Source organism: Amphiura filiformis, chromosome 12 (assembly GCF_039555335.1).
Source record: "Amphiura filiformis chromosome 12, Afil_fr2py, whole genome shotgun sequence".
Lineage (NCBI taxonomy): Eukaryota > Metazoa > Echinodermata > Ophiuroidea > Amphilepidida > Amphiuridae > Amphiura > Amphiura filiformis.
In genome coordinates this window covers 11,425,643-11,449,174 of record NC_092639.1, presented here as the reverse complement: position 1 = coordinate 11,449,174, position 23,532 = coordinate 11,425,643, and the positions used below count along the sequence as shown (strand labels likewise).

Genomic DNA, 23,532 nt, shown 5'->3' with positions numbered 1-23,532 from the left:
AATTATGCCTCTTAAGTGACGGTGTACCATATATATATAAGCTTTTCATTGGATTTGGCAGCCATTTTGAAAAGCGCCCTCAACTGAGACCTCCTGGTACCTTCCTATTGAAATCTTAATTTAGCGTTACATTACTGTTATCAATACTTAAACCAAAATCTGGTCAATTATACCTCATAATTGACTATGGTAACCGTATAATGCTTTTCTTTTAATTTTGGCGGCCATTTTGAAAACCGTCCCCAACTGTGACCTCCTGGTACCTTCTTATTAATATACCGACTTATTTATATATTACTTTCATAAATACAAATCCATAATCTAACATATTCTATCTTTTATCCGCCTATTTTAAGAGCATAATATTGCTTTTTTTTGGCAGCCATTTTGAAAAAAAAGCGCCCTCACAGGAAAGTTTTTAGGATACAGGATTTTTACCTTATACATTCTTGTTCCTCAGTTTCTCCTTTCATGTGTGGGACCTAGCTCATTTTTAACCTGGTCTATTGGCCGTTTTTCAGCATAGCTGTATGATAGGTAATAACAAGATGAGCAACAGCTTCACTGAGAGACGTTTTTTCTGGCAACACTGTCATTAAAATATTATCAAATCGTGTCTCACTTTACGGTGTATTGATGGCAATTTCTTTTGGTAACATTATCAACCCTAATCAGGATTTTCAGTGAAAGTAAATGCTCAAAATCCCTATTTTTCCACACTACCTTATAATGTCAACAATCCTAAAAAGTTCAAAGTTTCTGGCAATACTGCTCTCCAGTAAAACAATTACCAAAACTTTTTTTTCTGTAGATAGGTAGACCAATATCTTATCTACCTACCCTGCAAAAAATAATTTAAAAAAAGCACCACTTTGGAGGTTACGTCATTTTAAAAAGATCTTTTTTTTTTCATAATTAAATTAATGAAAAACACCCCTATTTTACAAAATGGTATCTACCATATTGAAATAATTAATTGTTATGTTTACTTCATTTTTGGAAAGGACAAGGATAGATACTTCATTGTATGGGAGAAGATTATTTTAATTCACGTTCTTCATACAGAAATATGCATTTTTCCAGTTGTGAAAAGGATAAAACCATAGATGAAGAGGTAAAATTTTAACCAAATTTATACATGTTGACTCAATGTCTAACCATGTGCTATGTATAAAGAAAATCAATTTTTTGAAGTCTGCCACCACATCTTTGATTTTTATACACAAGGTCTCTTAAAGTGTGCTTCTATGAAAGTGTAATTCCTGAGAAACAACCCAGTTGATCAACCACTTATGATTGCTAATGTTCCCCTGCAGTCTGTTTCAGCTGCTAAAATACTTGGTGTCCATGTAAGTTCTTATCTGAAATGGGGTAACCATGTCACTGAAGTGCTAAAAAAAGCGAATGGTAGACTGTATATACTTAAACTTCTCAAACGCTTCAACTTGCCAACAGATGATCTTATTACTATCTTTTCTGGGTTCGTACGCCCATTAGCTGAGTATGCTGCCCCTGTGTGACACCCTGGTCTGACCATCCACGAAAGTACCGCTTTGGAACGAATCCAGAAGAGAGCATGTAGGATCATTGTTTGCAAGCAGTATACAACCTATGATGAGGCACTTGAGCTTTGTAAGTTGCCAACCATGTATAAAAGACAATGTTTGAGGTTTTTCAACTCGCTTTTCAAATCTGAGCGTTTCCATGGTTGGGTACCGCCAAAGAAGAGCACCATTCATGGCAGAGTTTTAAGAAACTCTGACCAATTGTCGGTACCAAGGTGTAGAACATTGCGTTGTCAGAAAAGCCCTCTGGTGTACATGGCCAATATGTGGAATAAGACTCTTAGTTTTTAGCTTTTTAATTATTTTACAAGGCTATTAACATTTTCTCTCACATCTCCACCAAATTTTATAAACATTATTATATTTTATGTTTCTCCATTATGATCTTAATATGCTAAGTAATTAATTATGAAAGAATGAACGTGTGTGCCGAGAAGGAGTTTGAGTATGTAGTCACTGGTGCATGAGTAGGGAATGAGTTTAAGTGGTGTGTAAGGACAGTTGGTGTGATCTTGTGGTAGTGATAGTTTATGAGTGGATGTGGTGTGCAGAGGTGTAGATGTGTGTGTTGCGATGTACATGTGGGTGAATGGGTGAAAATGAATGTGTGGATGAATTTGCTCTTTTCTTCATGATTTTGCTGTATTTATTTGTATTTTAACATTTATACTTATATAATATGTATTTTTATATTTTTATACATGTGTGCTTTTGTAAAATTGATGCATTTCAGTTTTTATACTGCTATGACAATTCTCGCTATTCGCAATAAGGGCGCCGCCAGCGGTTTGCGATGTAATCGTGATGTATCATGGGAAAATCGTGATGTATCATGGGAAAAGGTCGACATCCAAGTCCGCGCCATACGAATATTACCATGCTATTACATAGGAACACGTGACAATATTTTTTAGTTTGTCAATATAACGGTATTACACGCAAATCAATAGAGAAAAATTAATTGTGCACATTTCAAATCACATTATTAAGTATTATTGAGTATCGATTCGCGTGTAACACCTTTATTTTGACAAACTAAAAAATATTGTCACGTGTTCCTATGTAATAGCATGGTAATATTCGTATTGCGCGGACTTGATGTCGACCTTTTCCCATGATACATCACGATTACATCGCAAATCCGCTGGCGGCGCCCTTATTGCGAATAGCGAGAATTGTGTAATAAACCTTTAATGAATGAATGAATGAATGAAACTTAATGCAGGTGGGATGGCAGTGTCAGCCATGTCCAGTTTTAGTCATTTAACTAAATAAATGCATACACTTCTCAATATTAATACATTGCTTTTTCAGGAAATGAGTGAAGGAAGCCTATAGCCCAGCAAACACAAAACGTTTTCGACATCATTCGCAAAAGGTTATAAAAGGTTGTCAGAAAACGTTTAAATGTCGGGTTATATAGAGGGTACATTGATGGTATAAAACGTTTTCATAACATTAAATAACATTTGTTGGTAATTTACTGCACAGCAAACACAAATGTTTTACAGAAAACATTTAAATGTCGGGTTATATAAAGGGTATAAAAACGTTTTAATAACATTCCAAAAACATTTTTGAAAACTTGGTACAAATCATTCTAAACAGAATGTTATTTTGGGGTTGAAAAATATTTTGCAAAAATATTTGCCCAAAATATTTACAATAACGTTTTTAAAATGTTTTCACGACCTTTATATAACCCGACATTTAAATGTTATTAAAACGTTTTGTAAAAACATTTTAAGAACATTTCTGTGTTTGCTGGGTGCAAATATTTTAACATAATGGTATTTAAGTGTTGACAAAATATTTGGCCAAAAATGTTTGCAAAAATAGTTTACAATGACATTTCGAAAACATTTTTAAAATATTGTTGTAGTGTGTTTTCAAACAAAACGTTTTAAAACGATTTCACGACCTTCATATAACCCCATTTTAATGTTATAAAAACGTTTTTACCTAAACCAAACCCCAAAATATAACTTATTTAAAACATTTTAAAAACATTTTTGTGTTTGCTAGGAGGTTACATACCATACCACTAATAGGCCTGGCGATACATGGAAATACGACGAGTAACTATTTGTTTGAAAAGACTGCATTAAAATCGCTGAAATTGATCAAGTTATATAGCTAAAAAAGTACTTTTTAGGCTTTGATGCTTCAAAATTGTATATTTTCTCACATTATATGACATTTTTGTTGTAATAGTACCAAAATTCATACGCAAGTATGAATTTTGAGTTTTTAGTAAATATTCGCCCTACCATATTGTAACTTTCAGCTTCAAGGGCGCACTGCCATTTTAAGGTGTTTACGGTTCAGTGCGTTAAAACAAGAAAACTCTCAGGTCAACCTATGTTGAGTTTTTGATCATTTGGTATCTAAATCATATAGTTTCACCTGATATTAGTGGCATTTAACTGTGAGAGTTCTGAATATGAGAAAATTCCACCCGAAATTAGCCATTTTCCCATTGAAACCCGTGTAATACATAATTAGTGGTTTTTAACCTATACTCGCTTTTAAATTCCCATAGGTCGTATGGTTCTTGAGTAAAGACAAATAATATATTAAAACCAATATCTTATAGCCAGGGACAGGCGATTTGCGCGGAACTTTTTTTCCGCGCAATTCCGGGCAATTGGCTATTTTTTAAGAGTTCCGCGCAATTCCGCGAAATTTGCTATTTTTTTCCGCGCAAATCGCCTGTATATCGCAAATATTCTGCTTATAGCTTTCCAGCTCCCGAGAAAAATCATGCACACGGACCGGATATGACAGCCAATGTCAAACCTTTGGATCTCATGCACCCTTTCCACCCACATTAAGTGACTAATGTAAAACTATATGGAGACAAGTAATCAATAGTTAAAAAAACACAAACGGATGACCTTTGACCTGTATAGAATAAAATCATTGTTTTCAAGGAACGTTAAATTTATTAACATAGACTTTACTGTTGTACATGTTGTATCAGTTCTAAAATAACGAATATCTTAATTATATGATTTTACCCGATATTTTATATCTATTATTTTGTTCTAAGAATATACGTAATGGTCACTTATAGGATAACACATATTCGAGTATTCATTTTTTATGTTTATTTACTTGAGGCTTGTCTGCATCTATGCAAAAATAAAGGCAACAACAACAACAACAACAACAACAACAACAACAACAACAACAACAACAAAACAAACTAAAAGACTCAGTTACTGATGATCGCGATAAAAATACAAATACCAGATTCTGTAAATTAAGGTGGTACTACACCCACTGATAAATTTTATGACAAATTTTGCATTTTTCTCACAAAATATATTATAGGGGCAAGAAATCAAATTACTTCACTGAAATGTCAGTGATTCAAGACAAGTGGTTCATTATATATGTTAAAAAATGAGGTACATTTTAGCCGGACCTCTTTTCTTATCATAAATAACGTACCGCTTGTCTTTTGAGTCACAGAAATTCCAGTGCAGTAACTGGATTCCTTGCTCCTATCATATACATAACTTTTGTTACCAGTGTGTTATTATTTTTGAGAGAAATGCAAAATAGTCACTAATTTATCAAGGGGTGTAGTACCACCTTAAATTATCGGTGTAAATGTTAATATTATGCTTTTGTTAATCTCTATAACAAACTTTTCCATCGAATCACGTACTGCAGAAATCTTTACGAATCTAGACATGCTACGGCCAAAATTGCTGCTGTCAGAAACATTAAGCTTTGTACTATGCAAATATATATCTGCTACGAGGATTTCTGTTTTATTGAATTTCCTGTCCACTATTTTGCAATATTTGTTGTCGAGAAAGAGCAAAGAAGAAGTTCAAATAGGTCTGTCACGTAGCTTCACATTATTCCTATTGGTAATCTCTTAGCAGCACATCTGCAATCCCTTAGCAGCACATCCCATTGCTACGCGGGTGGATTTCTGAGGCATTTATTTTTCTTGACCCATTTCTTTAAATAATAACGTGATGACCATGTAAGGTTTTATTTGACATCGATATAAACATCCACAATATTTCACTTTTTATTCAAACTAATTCATATTATCAACATTTACTATATGAATAATATCTTACACCTATAAACCTAGGACTTCGCCCACTTAGGCAGTCTGTGGTAAACATCCATAAACCTAGGACTTCGCCCACTTAGGCAGTCTGTGGTAAACATCCATACACCTAGGACTTCGCCTTTGCGATTCCATGCAATAAGTTTAGGCTGATTACTGACAGCCGAGGGGAAAGCAAAAGGGGGTGTGCTGTGGTTGAAACAGAATTGATTTGCTTTAGTTTATTAAAATACAGCTCCCACTAATATAAGAGTTATGTTCAGGAGATCAGTTCTCAAGAAGAGATGCACGGTTCGATTTCATACGTACTTCCTTTAAAGTTGCTCTAATGCTACAGCAATTTGAATAATACACTTGGATACATCTTACACTAAAAAAACAACAAAACAACAATAATTTTTCAAAAGATCTTTCTACTCGGTTGTCGATGAACGTCGTCAGGATATCTAGGGTGTCAATGTGGTTAGCTGACGGAGGATCTTCAATTGACTTGCTGCAGACAATTTGTCTCCGTTATCCAAAGTAGGAACTAAAACAGCTTGAACTTCTGCATCTTTCACCTGCAATTATAATGTAAACATTTGCATCGATTGATCTTATTTCTGTATTGTTTTCAAATCGCAAACATTTTCCTAGACTTATGAAGATTAAGAAGAAGACAGTGCTTGTGCTATCGACAATCATTCCTGATAGCTCATGTTAAGCCAGCCTATACATTTCAGACAGAGTAAGTATCACATGACAGCCTGACATGACGAAACAAAATTTAGCGTTATTAGCTTCCTTGTTTGTTTGTTTTTGGGGTTTTTTACACTCTTGTCCCGGCTGAATACAGTTCTCGGAAAATTATAGTGTATTTCCTTTATCCAATCCTAACCCTAATAATGCATGCTTTCTAATTTGCATTTCAGGGTGCAACCCCAAATGTGTGTGTCTTATTTAAAACATCTATATAACAATTCCGGAGGGGTTGGTGTACCACAGTTTTGAGATACCTTTACAATACTTTAGTATATCGATTCATAGGTTTTTAGAGAGAGAGAGAGAGGGTGCGATTTCCAAACGTAGGTATCGGACGTACGTTGATCTATTCAAAACCACTCTCCTGTATCGAAGCGAGGTCACATATTTAGCCAGTTTTGAAGATTTTCCACGTGCGAAATAAACGTAGATACATCGTTGAAAATGCACACAATTTGTCCATTTTACAATATGTTAAAGACAGTCATCGCGCCCAATTTTCAGGACGGAAAAGTCTCATTTTGAAAGTAAAGTCATGATATATGAATGTTGTGATCTTTAATGTACCAAAATATATGTTTGTGGGCAACTATAATATTTGGGGAGCACAAAAATACAATTAAGTTAAGCATGTTAAGTAAAAATTTTAGTCAAAATCAAAATTAGGCAGAGACTCAGTAGCCTGCGCTTACTGTTAATTTTTCAATCACTATGCCCTCTATCGATTAGATTAGATCAGATTTATAGTCTTTATTCCAGCCGACTTGTTCTCCTTCATGACGAATGAGCACAATCCAGTTTGGAACCGAGACTAGCAATATTTAACACCGTATTAACGTACGTAAAAACGTACAATCTCTCTAATATGCCCAATTTGCATTCGTGCAAAAGTGCCCTTAAAAAACAAATTTGAGTACATTTTGTGTGCTTTTTGTAAAAAAATTGGTATACTGATGGGTTGCAACATTAGCAAAAGTATGTATAGAGAAATGCAGCATGTGAAAGTTTGCGTGACACATCCCGTACAAAACTTTTAGAAGACCCCCCTCCCGACAACCACTAAAGATAGAGTAAACCAAATTTTAAGATTGAAGATTTTCGCTCACCTTCTTTACAAAAATACAGTCCTCCGTTACACTTGAACACCGAATACCCTTGTCTTCAAGATATTCCAACGCAATCTCTACGTGTTTCTCGATTGTTGCAAGATTATCTTTAGTAAGGTCGTTCAGTTTATTCATGTTGGCTAAGGTCAAGTAATCGGAGCTTTCAAAGGTTAAAGGTGAAATCAGAAGTACGTGATTGGTCACCATTTCATCACTCATTGTTCGAGCTTCTACATCTAAATATAAATAAAGTCATTATGTCATTTGTTTGTATCTGTATACAAAGCTCATTTACTCACGTAGGTAAGAAATAGCAGTGCTGTTATCTCTTACCAGATAAGTTTGAAGCTGTGTTAATGCGAGTGAATGATATTGCACCTTTAAAATGTTTAGGAGTTAACAGTAATAAAAAATGGTGATATTAGTTTAAAAAGTTCAACGTTTTACCGTAAAAACTCGATAGTTAGCATATATGCTGCTTACTATCGAGCGCTTTTAAAGACATGAAAGTGTACCAAAGTTCGGTGCTTTACCAACTGAGCTAATGGGGTTGAAACATAAATTAGCAGGTTTACTTGTTCGTATATAACTATGTGTATCAAAACCCTTTACACTTTTGTGGATGGGGCACCTCGTATTTGCATATTTTAAAAGTGCTCGATAGTAAGCACATATGCTAACTATCGAGTTTTTACGGTACCTCGCAAAATAATTACCTCCAATATATTGTAGCTCATCGCCATCATCATATTGATAAGTACTATTAAAATGTGAACCATGAGTAGACAGTGTTTCCTTGGATGATTGTGACTTCTTCTTCTTCTTGTTCATCTCACGCGTAAGAATAGTGTACAGATAAGGATTAAGAGAAGAGTTCAAAGGTAGTACAAATACCGCGATCCAGGCGTAACTTATAGGTGGTATCTCCACCACTCTAGTTGTAGCCAATATACCCATAATGACGATAGGCATCCAACAAAACATGTCAGAGAAAACCAAGAAAGCCATGCGTAAAGCCAGCTCGACCTCCTTAGCACGGTTCACATCACGACGACCAGCTTGTCCTGCTGAGGACTTCACAGCCATATACATCACTCCATAGCAAGCCAGCATGACGAGGAAGGCAGTCATGTTTACCCCGAGAAAGATTGTAGTTGAGTATTCCCAACCTGATGGCCGTTCTGTTGTAAGCGGCAAAGCTAAACACACACTTGATCGACCGTAGAAGGCATCATTAAAGTAGCCTCGAATCAGGAGTGGTAACAAACTGATAATGAAAGCCAAAAACCATATTAAGCCTGCAGTAATGTGTGTTGATTTTGGTCTGAGTTTCACTTGACTAAAAGGGTACACAACCCCAATGAATCTATCCACGCTTATAGCAGTCATGAAGAAGACGGAGCCTTCAGCTGACAAGACAGAGAGAAAGCCAGCCAACTTGCAGACCGCGCTTGACTGCCACTCCTCAGCATAATAAGCATATATATCTCGATAATACACATCCGCCGATGCAATGATCAACATATAGACGCCCATAAGACTATCAGCAACAGCGAGATGGCCAACCATAATGTTCTGAACCCTGCCAACGCTCTTCTTACCAGATGTTCCAAGTGTTCGTATAACTCGCCTAATAATAACATAAGCATTACCAAGGAGAGCGCTGATACCAAGAATCCAGATACATATACGGAGAATTGAAATTCGCATCAAGTCTTCGCAGGAAGAGAACTGATCCCGCTCTGGCAGACATTCCGCCACTGTTTCTAACCCTCTTATCAAGCAACAAAAGAGGTACTTGTCAGAGTGCCTGAAATTATAGAATCATCGATAATGGTTTACAAAACGTGTTTGTCCTCGAATAAAATTAATGATGATTGCGCGAAATGTAAACCGAAGAAATTTTGATACTTACAAAGCTGTCAATGAGCTTAAATGCGCAAAGGTTTCTTCATCTCCACGTGGTAAAAGTATATTGGTCATGTCCCTAGCAAAAATAAAGCGGTTGGAGAGTGATTGTGAAAACACTTGAACATAGGTCGATTAAAATTGGTTTCGATCATAAATATATTGAATGATCAATTTTGATTAAAATCTAATTAAATTGATCAATTATCATGATTTGTAACTTACAGAAATTCAAGTCTTCTAAGATTCGTAAATGCACCTCCGTCAATAAACAAAAGCGGGTTGCCAGATAAGTCACTGTCATAAACATGGAAAGAAAACAATTTGTATACAAAATAAACATGCAAACAAAATATTTTTTAAACCCAATCCTGCCGTTAAAGATGTGTGAGACTAGTACCAAACAAATTAATGGACAGGGTGGACTATTTAAGAGTATAGCATTGAAAATGTAAAAATTGTACATTATGACCGCCAGTCTACAGCTTCTCATCAATGAAACAGTTACACAGGTATAAAGACTCTAAGGCACCGTCAAGTTGTTTTATCAACTTGTTCAAAAGTAGAATTAAGATTCTATGCGACGGCAGCAGGATATAAACTTCTTTCGTCGAGAGACGGATTATATTAAGGACGCACCATTAGATTCTCGGGGGTGGGGCATGAGAGTTTGGGTCATGCAGATTTAGTTTTCGCCTCCGAAGGCAGGAAATGATTTATTTTTCAATTTTAATGTATACCTTTATACAAAGTTGGGTGGGGAAAATTTTGGTTTTTTTTGTCTCACCAGTGGGCGAAGTTGTTTTTTTTCCTTCAAAAAACTCCCATGCCCCCCTGGCAATCTAATGGTGCGCCCATAACAGCTGCACAGTAGCATCCATGTGTGAATGGGGTCTGTCGATTAACGTGTGCCGTAAGGTACACGTAGTTGAAACTTTATGTGGACTTTCATTAATTAAATATTAAGAATCTCGTGTGGTAGACTTACAGGTATCGCAGTAAAGACAGTGTTAGAAAAGTTGCGTTCTGCAGATGAGAAATCATGTTATCCGCTAGAGACCTGCATATGAATAAATCAATGAAATAAAATTATAAAACAGGATTTTTGGTAAGAGCGCAGTTTGAAGCATCACGATCAGACAATATGTGTCAAATGGCCAGTGAGACCACAGTCACAATACAATACACAAATATTTATTATACACAAACAATTAAACATTCTATTGGCTATTACTCACAGGACTTTCAGATTGCGATTGGAAGAAAAGGTCATTGATGAAATATGCTGTATAGCATTGCTGGATACATTCCTGCAATTAAATAATTTGGTAAATCTTAACTGCTAATAATGGACCCTTATAATACCGAACTTAATGGACGGATAACCATGTTCTGGCATCAATCGTCTCATGTAACAAATAAATAATGGAGGAAGAAGGTAAGTGGTACGAAAAACAGTTCCCACACCCCCTATCTCGCGGAATGTGGGGGAAATTATGGTGCATGTAATTTCGGACTAATTACAGATGAGTACATTTCCTGACCACTGTGTATTCAGACAGTCTTTTAATACATGCCCCACTATCCCGTTATTTTTTCGATCTTTCCAATCCCCCCCCCCCCAAGTTGCAGGGTCGAGATATTAGGTTACACGCCCCATCCCTAGAACGCACAACTTATAATCCCAGGTTTACATTCCCCACCAGTGCCCCACATTCCCCAGGCTGGATGGGGATCGGTTCTTGCAATTTCATGGCATTAAAATAATTAATAAATTAAAAACCTTCTATGTAGTCTACGCAGTGGAAGCATAAATGTCTCTTTGAACAAGTTCATCTGGATTATTGTGAAAATGATTTTGAAAGTTCATTATATCAAGTCCAGTTGTAAAAGATGGTATATTTACTCACGTATTCAGTGACGTTTCTATGATAATCTATCATCTGCTTCAGACTGGCAACCCATACCACTGCTCAGTGTCCCTTTGGCGAACGCCATGGGGGCGTGGTGATAAGTTGGTCAGAGATGTTATAACTTGTAGGCTCCTCGTCTTGAGAATGTTGTCTCCTCTCTTCTGTTATAGACAGAGAGTCGGATAAAACTACCAGATGGCTCAAGAAGCTGTCTGGATTAGGAGGAAACAACATTCTCAAGACGAGGAGCCTACAAGTTACATAACATCTTTGACCAACACATCACCACGTCCCCTATGGTATTCGCCAAAAGGACAGTGAGCAGTAGTATGGGTTGCCAGTCTGATGAAGAAGATAGATTAAATATATCATCTTTTACTACTGGATTTGATATAATGAACTTTCAAAAACCAGCATCTGCTTTCAATTGATAATATTAGCGTAAATAATTCAAAGGGATTACATCGGGTTGGTTATACGAGTAGCATTTGTATTTTAAATTTAACCACAGATCCGCTGTTTTACAATGGATTTATTTAAGTTAAAAGCTTTATATTCATAAATGTTTACTTGTAATGGAACTTTGTACACTTACAGCAAGATCAGAAATTTCATTTGCATTAAATCAATATTCAGTTGACTCTCAACATCGTGTTCGGCGTCATCACTACTTATGTCATCAATAAGCCCAATTAAATGCCTGCATGATAAATGAAGAAAAAAAATTACATCGAGATATGGCTTTTTAACAACCGATAAAGCATGTGAATTTATCTACTTGTATATATGTGTGTATGGGAAGGTTGTGTTGGTATACGGTTGTAGGGTTTGGGGTGGGGTGTGGGGGTGTGTTTGGGGGGGGGGGGAGGTGTATTTGGGATGTGTCTGTATGCATGTTTGCCTGCATGTCCGCCTTTCTCTATATCTATCTGCCTACTTACAATTCTCTTATGCTTGTAGGAACATCTGTAGCGGCCGACTTGTCCCAGGATACGTATTCGCATGATACAAAGAGGCCGAAGCATACACAGCCAACAGGGCACGACATACCTGAGATAAGAGTTTGAAAGTCAATAACGAGTTTTTTCATGACACATAAAAATTGTATTATTATGATGTCATTTTTATTAAATTTTACTCTATTTTAGTACCACAACAGTGAAATACTGAGTTCTTAAACCTATAAACCAAAACAACTGGTGCCTGACATTAGAAACCTTATTTAGAAAAAATGGCCACAATTGGTTACATTTATATTTATTCATATTTGAGTAATCTTTTAGCAGAAAAATGTCCAGCGATATGGAAATAATCAATTAAAACTTAGATTCAAAGTTAAAAGAACAATTAAGAAAGTTGTCTACTTCTATGAAATTGTCATCAGGCGTTATACTTTTATAAAATTATGAGTTTAATATTAAATAACAAAATATACCAAATAACATCTCTAAAATGAAGGTGGCTACAGAGCTTATATTACAGGTATAAAAAATAAGATATAACAAATCTTTAATTAAATAAATCTGCCAATATATACACTGGATTAAGTTTTGGATGCGAAAACGGACATTTTAGTGAGAAACGGCCGAAATGGAAAGAATCTATTTTTTCTCGTTCTTTTGGATGAGAAAATAATATTGTTTGTTTTGAGCTCACTGGGGATTACCAATTCTCACCAGTTTTAGTACGAAAATAATGATTGACACACATTTTCGCCGTTTCTCACCAAAATGTCCGTTTTCTCATTCAAAACGTTTTCTAGTGATATATTGAATTTCTCACCACAAAATAGTTCATCGTCTCCATCACTGCAATCTTTGATTCCATCACACACCTGCGACTTACGGACGCAATTCTGTTGATCATGACATTTGTAATACCCAGAACACTGAAAATCTTCTGTATAGTGAATTTATGACAACAAAATACCGTCATCATACATGAATTTAAAACCACACGGAAAACTATTAATACGTCTTTTTTTTTTTTGCAAACAAGTTTGTTTAATTAGATTTCTGCTGAATTGTTTAAATATATTTCTACCCACCACAATTCATCTCATCTTCTCCATTCGGACAGTCCTGTGTTCCATCGCAGCGATTTTGTACCGGAATGCAATACGAATTGGGACATTTCAATGTCCTTTCCGTACATGTGAAGTCAGCTGCGAAAGTAACAAAGTGACATATAGCCATTTAAATGTATACCATAATGTTAATTTCCTTAATCATGAGTTGCGGATTACCAAACCACGCGTAAGCGAAAGAATTAAGGTACCAGTTATGTTCACCCCTGTATACGCTAAACAAATTGGGTTAAGATGACTGTCCATAGTCATACCAGTAGTTTTGGGGGTATATATGGTTTAATCCCAGACTCATTTACTGGTTTAGAGGTACGGTATTGAGTATTAAAATAGGTTAATTATAGTGCCAACGTCTTCACATCATTCCATTTCCTTTCTAATGTTAAAAATGAAATAATATTGAAACCAAATGGAGAGTATTTAACTCGCGGAATTGTGAATATTTTGATTAACACAATATTCAATATCACTCAACATAGAACAATAGGTGAAGTCTGAGAAACATGAATTAATTAAGGGGTGAGTATTCAATAGATAAATATAGGAAGGAGCACAATAAAGCTATATACCACAATTTTCTAGATGTGTCGCATCTCGACAACCAAGAGGAAATCCGTATTTATCTGTGCCATACTGGCATCGATAATTTACATCGGCACATGCTCCATTCTTGCAAGATATTTGAAATGGACCACATGTAAAGTTTTGACGATAAATATCTGTAAAAGACAACAGACAAATAAGCGGATTATAACAGTATTCAAATTCAAATGTATATAAGGCAAGAAATAAACATTACCAAATGTTTTAATAGTGTAAAACATCAAGTATCATACTTATATCATACTATATATCATAAAATAAATGCAAATACACACATTTAAGTTAATTTTTGCATTTTTATAATCATATACGACCTTTGAACTCACCACAAATGAACGGTTCGTCTTCCCAATTCTTTCCCGCGCAGTCTCTCTGACCATCACACTGCGCATGCTCTGGTAACCACGTCCTATCATAACATTGGAACGCCTGCAACGTTTCCTCTAGATTAAAAATATATTAACAAGACATCCTTAATTCAAACAAATTATTAAACAATTGCTTGACAATCCTCAACTTAAATAACTGGAAGATTGGATTCCATTAAAATGCCGAAAGACCATAAAACTATACCCAAGTAATATATACAAAAGTATAATCATATTAGAATCACGCGGTAGCGGTGACCAGCAAGTTTTAAAAATAACGAAAAAAAAACCCCGACTGATAAGAAGACCAAAATTATTGGAAATAATACTGATGTCCAGAAGTTTTGATGACTGCTGTCAGCCCTATACTACAAATCACTTTCGCACCAGTTTGTTAGTTTTACGTTCAAATATACCCTAGCATATTCTGAGACACCATACATACAAATACTAACTCCATTTGCCAAAAATTTAATTTTGTCGCCATTGTTTTATTCATTCCGGACGACAGAATCCATTCATATATTAAATACTGCACTTGAGCGTTAGACTTCTAAACTTCTGATTTTGTCGCCCCGGGTTTTTTTTTTTTTTCCAATATCTTATTGAACAATTTAGTGTCATAAACCAAGGATAAGATAATTTTAAGCATGCATTGCTATTGTGATATTATTTTTAGAATTTACGATAACATTGGCAACTACTTCAACATTATGATATAACCCACGCCTTCCGCGCACCTCATCCACACTCCCATACTTTAAAACCCACACTTACTCCACACATCCTCATCTACACTCCCATCCCATGAGACAAAACCCGCACTTGCCGCACCTCTACACTACCAGTTGATAAAACAAGCTTACCACATCCCTCCTTTATCCACACGTCCATATGTGACGTGTCAAGGCAAAAACAGACACCTTTGGACAGGTTATCAATTTTGGTTTTTTACATATCTTAAATATAGAGATATTTTGCTCCACAACGCCCAATGAAATCGAACATTCCTAATTGAAGATATTGAGTTATGGTATTGGAAATTGAGATTTTGGCCTTTAAAGATATTATTGACAATGTTGAAAGTAGGAATTACCTTGAAAAATGTCTCAAAAATACCAGATGCCAGTTATATTCTGGTCTGAAACTATCAGACAATATTTTTAACATTAATAACACCACAAATTCGCAACAAACCCAAATTGTGAAAAAATCACCCCGGGCAGATGTTTGGCTATTTCTCCATTTACGATCCTGCCCAGAAGTGTCTGCTTTCGATATTATAAAACCCACAACTACAGAATGGTCAACTGCAGATCCGTCGGATAACGCTTTTCCAATGGCAGATTAACTTTGCTGCTTGGATGATGTCACGATGAGGTTAGCATTTATTCCGTATTGAAAAGCGTGTTCCGACGGATCTGCACTCGACCGGCCTCCTTACCGCACTCATCCTCATCGCTGCCAGTAATACAGTCCTCAATCAGATCACATCTCTTTATGATTGGCACACACTGACCATTTGAACACGCAAATTCATCATCATTACATATAGGGAAACCTGCAAGAAAACAAAAGACAATTTAACATACTCAATTCGCTGTCGAAGTGATGATATAACAGGATGAATTACCATAGTAATAGATGAATACAAATTTTGAATAGATCGCTCTGCAATACAACATTCACGCGGTACCTATACATTGAACCATAGATGTCAAATAAATGCTAGTCACTCGCAGGTGTAAGATTAGTATCAATGAAAAGAGCGGTATTGTATTCAATCTCACCTTTCTCCACCTGGAGTGTTGAGCCGTAACATAAAGAAGAAGAAGATCTATGATTGCAGACATACACAGGTGATGAGCGCATCCTGCTTGTAGTGCAGGGCGATCTATTCAAAAATTGTATTCATCTATTGCTATGGTAGTTAATCCGATTATCACATCACTTCAACGGCGAATATGTTGATTACGTGATATCGTGATAAGGACGGGTATTCAAAAATGTCTTCCTCAAATCTCATATCTCTGGGTTTGTAAATTGTTGGGGTCTAATATTGTCGCATTTTGTTATTGGCGGCGGAACCATTAACATTATCAGGGCCGGATTTACCATAGGGCCAGATGGGCCCGGGCCCAGGGCCCCCAAATTTTTGGGGCCCCAAAATTGCCCCATTGCCCCTAAATGTTTTGGGCCAAAATAGCGTACAAAATTTGCAAAATTTTGCGCGCTTCGCGCGCACTGATCTCTTATATAGCAAAATTAAACTTCAATTCGGGCTAAAAAATTTTTTTCGCGCGCTTCTCGCGCAAATGTCCTAGTATAAATTGGCCCACTCGAGTGCACATGCCTTCTTCGCGGTGCGTTTGGGGCCTCCAAATTTTGGCCTGGCCCAGGGCCCCCAAAAAGGTAAATCCGGCCCTGAACATTATACGAGCAGATCTGCCCGTACCCACCTTCAAAATTCTAAACGCTATTGCATGGTATCATCACGTATATTACACCATCTTTTTCTTACAAATATTTCACTTTCAACGTATTTAATTATGTTTTGGAATTATATTCTCAATAAGAAACAACATTATTAGACAGCACTTTAATTATTTACTGGACATTAAACTTACTACACATTTCTTCATCGGAATTGTCTTGACAATGCTCTATAAAATCGCACACAAATGACACAGGGATGCACTCCTCACTCCGTTTACACTGAAACTCGCCTTGACGGCAATTCCCTCTGATCATCATCGTTGAGTCCAATGTGCCATCTGCAATCGTGAAATATGAAAACTGTCGGAAATACTTAGAGACACGGACAATTTTTTTAGCGACTTGAAACTTGTCTTTGATTCCTGTCCTTTGGAGCCAAATCTTGTGACATGGATTAAAATGTAGTTGTTATCAAAACAACAACCCTTCGGTACTAATGCATCGATTTATATCCTCTTCATCAGCAGTTTGGGGTAAGTGAAAGGAAATTAATGTTACTTAAAAAAATAAAAGGCACATTAGTTTTCCCCATATGTATCCCAGTAATGGAAGTTTTCCGTCGGGAGAAAAGTGCATGGAAAGTTCGACTATGAATAAACAAAATAGCTGAACATTACCTGATTGGCAATATTCGCCTTGAAGACACCCACTATCGCAACTAAATATACTATGTGAACACTCCCCATTCTGGCATCTAACAAGGTTCGATGGACAGTTATCATTCTCGCCTTAAAAGATGAAATATTAAGAATTGTTATTACACAGAACAGATGTATGTGATAAAACTAGATAAAATAGACAACAAATTGTAGTACAAAATCCACGTAAGTTGTATAGTTGTTGCTTACTTGGAATCTCTTACAATAGTCACGGGCTAATAGTTTAGGAATCGTGCTAGTTTAGGATTCATTGCTATAGATAATTATTGCAAATATCCACGGAACTTTTAATACATACCGTAACTGGGTAAAGAACCAATCTTGTCTGGAACATTGTTAGGAAATCGCGTTGAGTCTGCAACAGAAACAAATCAAAGGTAATTTTTGTTTCAAGAACCCCTACTGCTTATATTTGTTTTAAAAATTAATTAATAATTAATTACACAGGTGAGGTAAAGATATCATAATTATAAACTTTTTGATTGCAACAAGAAATAAGAAAAATCGTGCTAGATACCAAAATGCACAATTGCGATGAACATTGATGTGCATCTTTTTATCTTGTTGTCAATATTTATTTATTTATTTATTTATTTATTTATTATGCTTCATTACTGGCTCATATACAATTACAAAGATAAATATATTATATAAATATTGCACATACTAATAATCAAGACAAAGTAAAAATTATTGGGAAAAACCCCATCACAGCCCCATCCCAAATTAAATAAGCCTGCAATTCGAGCATCTGCAGTAAGAGCTCCAAGAGCATGTTTTCAAAGAACAAAAATTTTGAGTAAAATGAGAATTCAAAAATTCAACCACCCCGGATTTGAAGGAAGAAAAGGAACCGGCTGTCCTTGTAGACAAAGGCAGCTGATTCCAAAGCTGCACAATGCGATTAAAATAAAAAGTCATGTGCGCTACGGTTTTGCAACGTTGAATTTTGAGTTTAAATGGATCGGAAGATAATCTAGTGGTGGGATGGTCCTTCCCATTCCCTTGGCTGAATTTAACATAATTATTGACATTAATATCATAGTGACCCTCCCTACATCGGTAAAAAACAAGAGATCACTTTTGTCTCTCCTGAGAGTAAGGGGAAGTAAGTCCAAATTGGTAAGCCTCTCCTTATAATCCTGATCAGGATAATGTAAAATGAATTTGGTAGCTCGTCTTTGAACTCCGTCTCCTTCCAACATTTGGATGTTATGTTTGGATGTACCGCTCCAAAGACAGCTACCATACTCAAGATTACTCCTGATCAAGTTTAGTTGATATGTCGACACCCAAATCTTTGATGGTATCAATTTTACTGAGAGTTGTGCCATTCATATTGTAATCATAAAGGACGGGTTTCCTACATATTGTCAAGGAAATGACCTGGCATTTGGAAGGGTGAAAATTAAGCTCCCAGGTATTACTCCAATTGACTAGTGCATTTAAGTCGGACTGAAGCTGCTCACAATCTGAAGACAAATAAAGCAATCTTAGAATGTTGGGCAACACTGGGCAGGTCGTTTATGTATAAAACAAAAAAAAAATAGTTTACCACCAATTAAAAATACCCAGGTTACAGTCGAAATGTGTAAAATGGAATAAAATAATAACAACAACATTTAAAGTGTAGATTGATTGCAGGAAATTATTGTCATATAATTATGATAAAGTTACGTATTTTTGCATGTCTAAGGACTTGAAATGGGCAATGTTTATCTGGATTAAGTTTCAAATAATGTTTCAAATCTCTACTCCGCCAAAAAAGTATCCTTACACTTGGGAAAATAATCACAATTTCAAAACGGAATCCAATGTGACCTCAAGAAGTAAAGTCTGAAGTTGTAAATGAATAAATTGGCATTATGTTAAAAGAAAGATGCATCACTTTCATTATTCAACATCACTTTCTAAAAAGATTTCAAAAGATGCATCATGGTACTAGTTTTATGATAATTATTATATGGTGCCCGATTTTTTTGTGGGCAAAATAATTTACTGGTTGGGCATTTGTGGCCAATGGGCAAGTTGAATTTACTGGGTGGGCAAATCCAGTTTCCTGTTATTTACCTCCCTGTATTAGGTGTATTATACTCCTATGTTTTACCAAAGCCCCTATTTCCTAAATCCTGACATTCTCAGTCACTCGTGTCAATTCAAATTTTTGTGGTAATTCTATGTCATCAAAATACCGTTATGCCACGGCACAATCAATACAATGTTTACCTGTCATACAAATGAACCTGTGAACGTCATTATCAGCCACACACGGTGTATCATGCCAGTGATCAGTTGAGTGAAAATTCACCATATCGATCAGAACACAAGTCTCTAATTTACCTCCATCCGGTTGCCTGTCTTCCCAACTGTAACAAAATTGTGAAATGATGTCAGTATTATTATTTATTATTAGTAGTATTATTTTTGTTATTATATTCACTCTCTTTACCAGGGTGTTCTCGAATCAGCTAAAAGCTATTCTTTGATTTATTATCTGGACCCTGCAACACAGAGCCCTGCAACACAAGCAGTGATACAATCACAAATCACAAACAATTACATAAAAAATATTGGCGTTCTATAGTTTTGAAACTCCTTGGAAGGGATGCATTTTTGAATAACGTGGCTGTTCATCTTTAAAACATTTTCTTTTGTTTAGTTTGGCATGTGAGCCACTACCTTGTCCGTGCGACCCAATCAGTGTAGCTCAGCGGTTTGCCGTCGGTCCATCGATGGACCCAGTCAAGGTGCTCAAGCTTCAAACCTGAAAATTGAAGCGATAAAATGCTTTGAATGAATAATTTAGAGTAATAATGTATCGAAGATATGAATTTCAACTGGATAATATGATACTAGCTTTCTATCACGTTTCTGGTTCTGTTGATAACTTTTCATGTGACATTACTTAAATAAATACATTTTTTTTGTAGTAGATGTACGAACTATGCATACGTGACCACTGACCAGCGGCAGTGCGACGGAGGAATGAATGACATTTTCCCTAGGCTTGGGTGTTTCCTCTTCGTTGCCCTCCCCATCAAAACAAATCATGGAAAATGCGAGCATTTTGTGTAAGTGTTGCGCCTTTTTGTTTGGGCCGGAGGTACATAAAAAAGATGTGTTCTAGGCTCTTCCATTATGACTTGTATATGTCTGAAGATTATGTGTTCAATAAAACCGAAACAGATCCTTCGTGTTGAAGTCCTTTGCCGAATGAAAACCATGCTGTATTGCATCCACGTAGGAGCTTTGGCATGCGGCCCTGATTTGGTAAAATGATCGAACTTGAAAATCGCTGTTTTGAGAAAAAGAGCTTTTAAGTTTGAACACTTGACTTTTTTTTTTGAATAAAATTAATTATTGAACACATCTAATATCTTAGAAAATATAAAAATCTTTTTATTTTCAAAAATTTGGCTAATTTGGTTGAGTAATTTTGAAATAACAACCATTTTTAGGGAGTTAGATTCTTTTACATTGTTTTACCTCGTAACAAAAATAAACATAGCGAGACTCATTTATTTGGTAAAATGATCTATCTTGAGATAGGTTGTTTTGCCGTGTTATCGTGAATGTGTTAGGGTTTGTCTGGCGCTCTCTAGAGTCTTGGCTAATGCGGTAAAATGATCTAACTTTGAGATAGGTCATTTTACCATATTAAATACACAAAAAGTGACAAAAAAGTGTCAAGATAGGTTCTGCTATCTTCAAAATGAAGCATGGTGGCGATTTGAGGATGTCACCAATGGAAAGAGCACCATCACATTACCCAAGATATGGATTTATCTCAAAATGTACAAATTTCAAGTTAGATCGTTTTACCAAATCAGGGCCGCATGGCTTTCAAAACAATATCCTACAGCGGTACTTCCAACTAGTATAAACGGGTATAAACGAATTATAATGGACCTTCTTGGTTAATTTGGTCATATTTTGTTTCTGTTTTCAACACATTTCAGTATGTGATACTCACCAATGTATACCCTATACGGTGGTTTAGAATATTCATCAAGACTCGCAATAAGAAGCGAATGAATAAATTCCATATCACCCTCATCTCGAATGCTAACAAGATGGCTGTCTAAATCTTGGCATTGGTCTTCCGCATCCACCCACTGTATGATATCTGGCGTTTGTACTATGAGGTAACACTGTTCTCTAAAATATGACCAGGTTTCAGGACACACATTTTCTGCATGTAAAAAGACAATAAATTTTTATTTTGTCAATTATTAGCAACTGAGTTCATAAGTTATATTGCTGAAAGCGAACGTAATGCATGCTGGGAATGAAAAGGGCTTACAAGTTTACTTTGTTTCTTTGTTTTTTTGTGCAGGATGCGTAGTCCCACCTACTTTACTTCTATATATTATACTGGGGAAACGATTAAGCATCAATAATAATCTCCTTCACTTGTGCACTTGCATAATAATTGTTTGTGTGTATTTTATACCTCGACTGATTACATTAGACCCAATTTGGACCACAGTTTATCAGTGGAAGCTGGTAGCGTAATGGATAGAGCATCCGTCTAGAGATCGGAAGATCGTGGGTTCGATTCCCATGCCGGCACATTCCCTTTGTCACATGTGTGCCGGTCGGGATTTGTGTTTATTTGTTGTCTTGTTTAATTGTAACACTTTGGGTTGTAAACTGTTCTTTCTTTCATACCTGTAACGTTAATCGTTACTGCACGTTTGGTTTGTTCATACTCAGCCAAGAATCCACTCCCAGGATCCTCTGCTCCTGTGGTAAACTTCAAATACAGCCGATTAAAATCACTCAATATTGGCACAGGCGACATTGGTGGTCTCAAAGAATTACAGAACACATCACCATCTTTATCTTTTTCATTTGAAAATGTTATATAGCTCGAGTCACATTCGCCTAGCGAAGGAACATCAAATGAAAGAAATACTAGTGATATGTAGCTTCCTAAATCCGATGTAATAGTCCAGTAACATGTACTACGTTTGAGGTATTCACCAGGGAAGTTCACCGATGAAATTTGACTTTTCTTGTATGCGCATTTCCTGGTGTAGTCACATGAAGCCATGTTGTCCATTTCACATCTTTTGGTTCCTGTGATGGACAAAGAAATGTGCAGTTTAGAGCATATCCTAATATTAAAACCACCAAAATACGTATTTAAATGCAAGACATAAGGCACTAGAAACAAATTTTTTCGATCTTTGGATCGACCGTCGATGCTGCTTCGATGATTTAACGAACTAACAACTAATTAATCAGAATTAATGCTAAATTTGTATTGGTCAATATCAATGCAGGTAAAAATTCAAAATGTTATCACAATTAACAATAGTCAATTAATTGATTTCATAAATAATAAGGATCGACCAAGCATCGACAGTCGATCGAATGATCAAACTAATTTTTCTATTACCTAAGTACAACGATTATTATTCTCACAAACTTTGGGTGACAGAATTATATATCGTCGTCATCGTTATAAGGTTATAAATCTGTTGAAAGACATGACAATGAACTTGATAAAAGCAAATGGACTTTACTGATGTCTCGGTCCAAATTACATTGACAACCAATGGTTCCAGCATATAAACGCATCTTTATCCCTTTAAGCCTCAAGGGCATTTATTTGTTGCGCAACTGCTAATGACGAGATAGACCAAAGGCAAAAGGCAAAAGGCAGTTGTGAAGTTATTCATTTGTTTGTTCCGTACTTTTAACAGTATGTTTGTAGTCCACTTACCTCCTGCACATCCTATAAGCTCTACACGTAAACATATAGCATTATGCCATGATATAGGATGTAACCAAACAGTATCAGCCATCACTTCTGTAGTAACATCATTTCTCACCAAAGATTGAGTATCACTGTTGCCTTTTAGTATCTATGAAGAGAAGAGTACTCTTGAACTAATAGCTTTCATTATATTATGCTGTATTTCAATGCTATTGAAATTTGTTCATTTATATTTTGTATTTACATTTTATGTAATATTAGTTTTT

At 35.9% G+C, this 23,532-nt stretch overlaps 1 protein-coding gene and 3 long non-coding RNA genes across 4 annotated transcripts; all 4 read right to left on the bottom strand.

Annotated features, from left to right (window-relative positions):
• Positions 1 to 5,765: 5,765 nt before the first annotated feature.
• LOC140165316 (G-protein coupled receptor GRL101-like) lies at positions 5,766 to 9,481 on the bottom strand. The gene is made up of 4 exons (XM_072188649.1): positions 9,424 to 9,481; positions 8,225 to 9,318; positions 7,509 to 7,744; positions 5,766 to 6,221 (listed from the first exon to the last, which is right to left on the bottom strand). The coding sequence occupies exons 2-4, from the start codon at positions 9,216 to 9,218 to the stop codon at positions 6,108 to 6,110; spliced, it is 1,344 nt and encodes a 447-aa protein (XP_072044750.1). The 5' UTR covers positions 9,219 to 9,318; positions 9,424 to 9,481; the 3' UTR covers positions 5,766 to 6,107.
• A 159-nt stretch (positions 9,482 to 9,640) lies between these two features.
• LOC140165315 (uncharacterized) lies at positions 9,641 to 10,720 on the bottom strand. The gene is made up of 3 exons (XR_011860679.1): positions 10,655 to 10,720; positions 10,405 to 10,476; positions 9,641 to 9,713 (listed from the first exon to the last, which is right to left on the bottom strand). It is a non-coding gene; the product is annotated as an uncharacterized lncRNA (long non-coding RNA).
• A 2,662-nt stretch (positions 10,721 to 13,382) lies between these two features.
• LOC140165314 (uncharacterized) lies at positions 13,383 to 14,458 on the bottom strand. The gene is made up of 3 exons (XR_011860678.1): positions 14,345 to 14,458; positions 13,985 to 14,134; positions 13,383 to 13,493 (listed from the first exon to the last, which is right to left on the bottom strand). It is a non-coding gene; the product is annotated as an uncharacterized lncRNA (long non-coding RNA).
• A 3,380-nt stretch (positions 14,459 to 17,838) lies between these two features.
• LOC140165313 (uncharacterized) lies at positions 17,839 to 20,306 on the bottom strand. The gene is made up of 3 exons (XR_011860677.1): positions 20,221 to 20,306; positions 19,768 to 19,907; positions 17,839 to 17,896 (listed from the first exon to the last, which is right to left on the bottom strand). It is a non-coding gene; the product is annotated as an uncharacterized lncRNA (long non-coding RNA).
• Positions 20,307 to 23,532: the final 3,226 nt, after the last annotated feature.

Coding starts and splice junctions, on each gene's coding strand:
- LOC140165316 (XM_072188649.1), bottom strand. CDS start 9,218: ATGCGAATTTCAATTCTCCGTATATGTATCTGGATTCTTGGTATCAGC. Junction 7,745..8,224: donor TGAGCTACAATATATTGGAG/GTAATTATTTTG, acceptor ATTTATATTTAG/ATGTAGAAGCTCGAACAATG. Junction 6,222..7,508: donor ACTGTATTTTTGTAAAGAAG/GTGAGCGAAAAT, acceptor TTATAATTGCAG/GTGAAAGATGCAGAAGTTCA.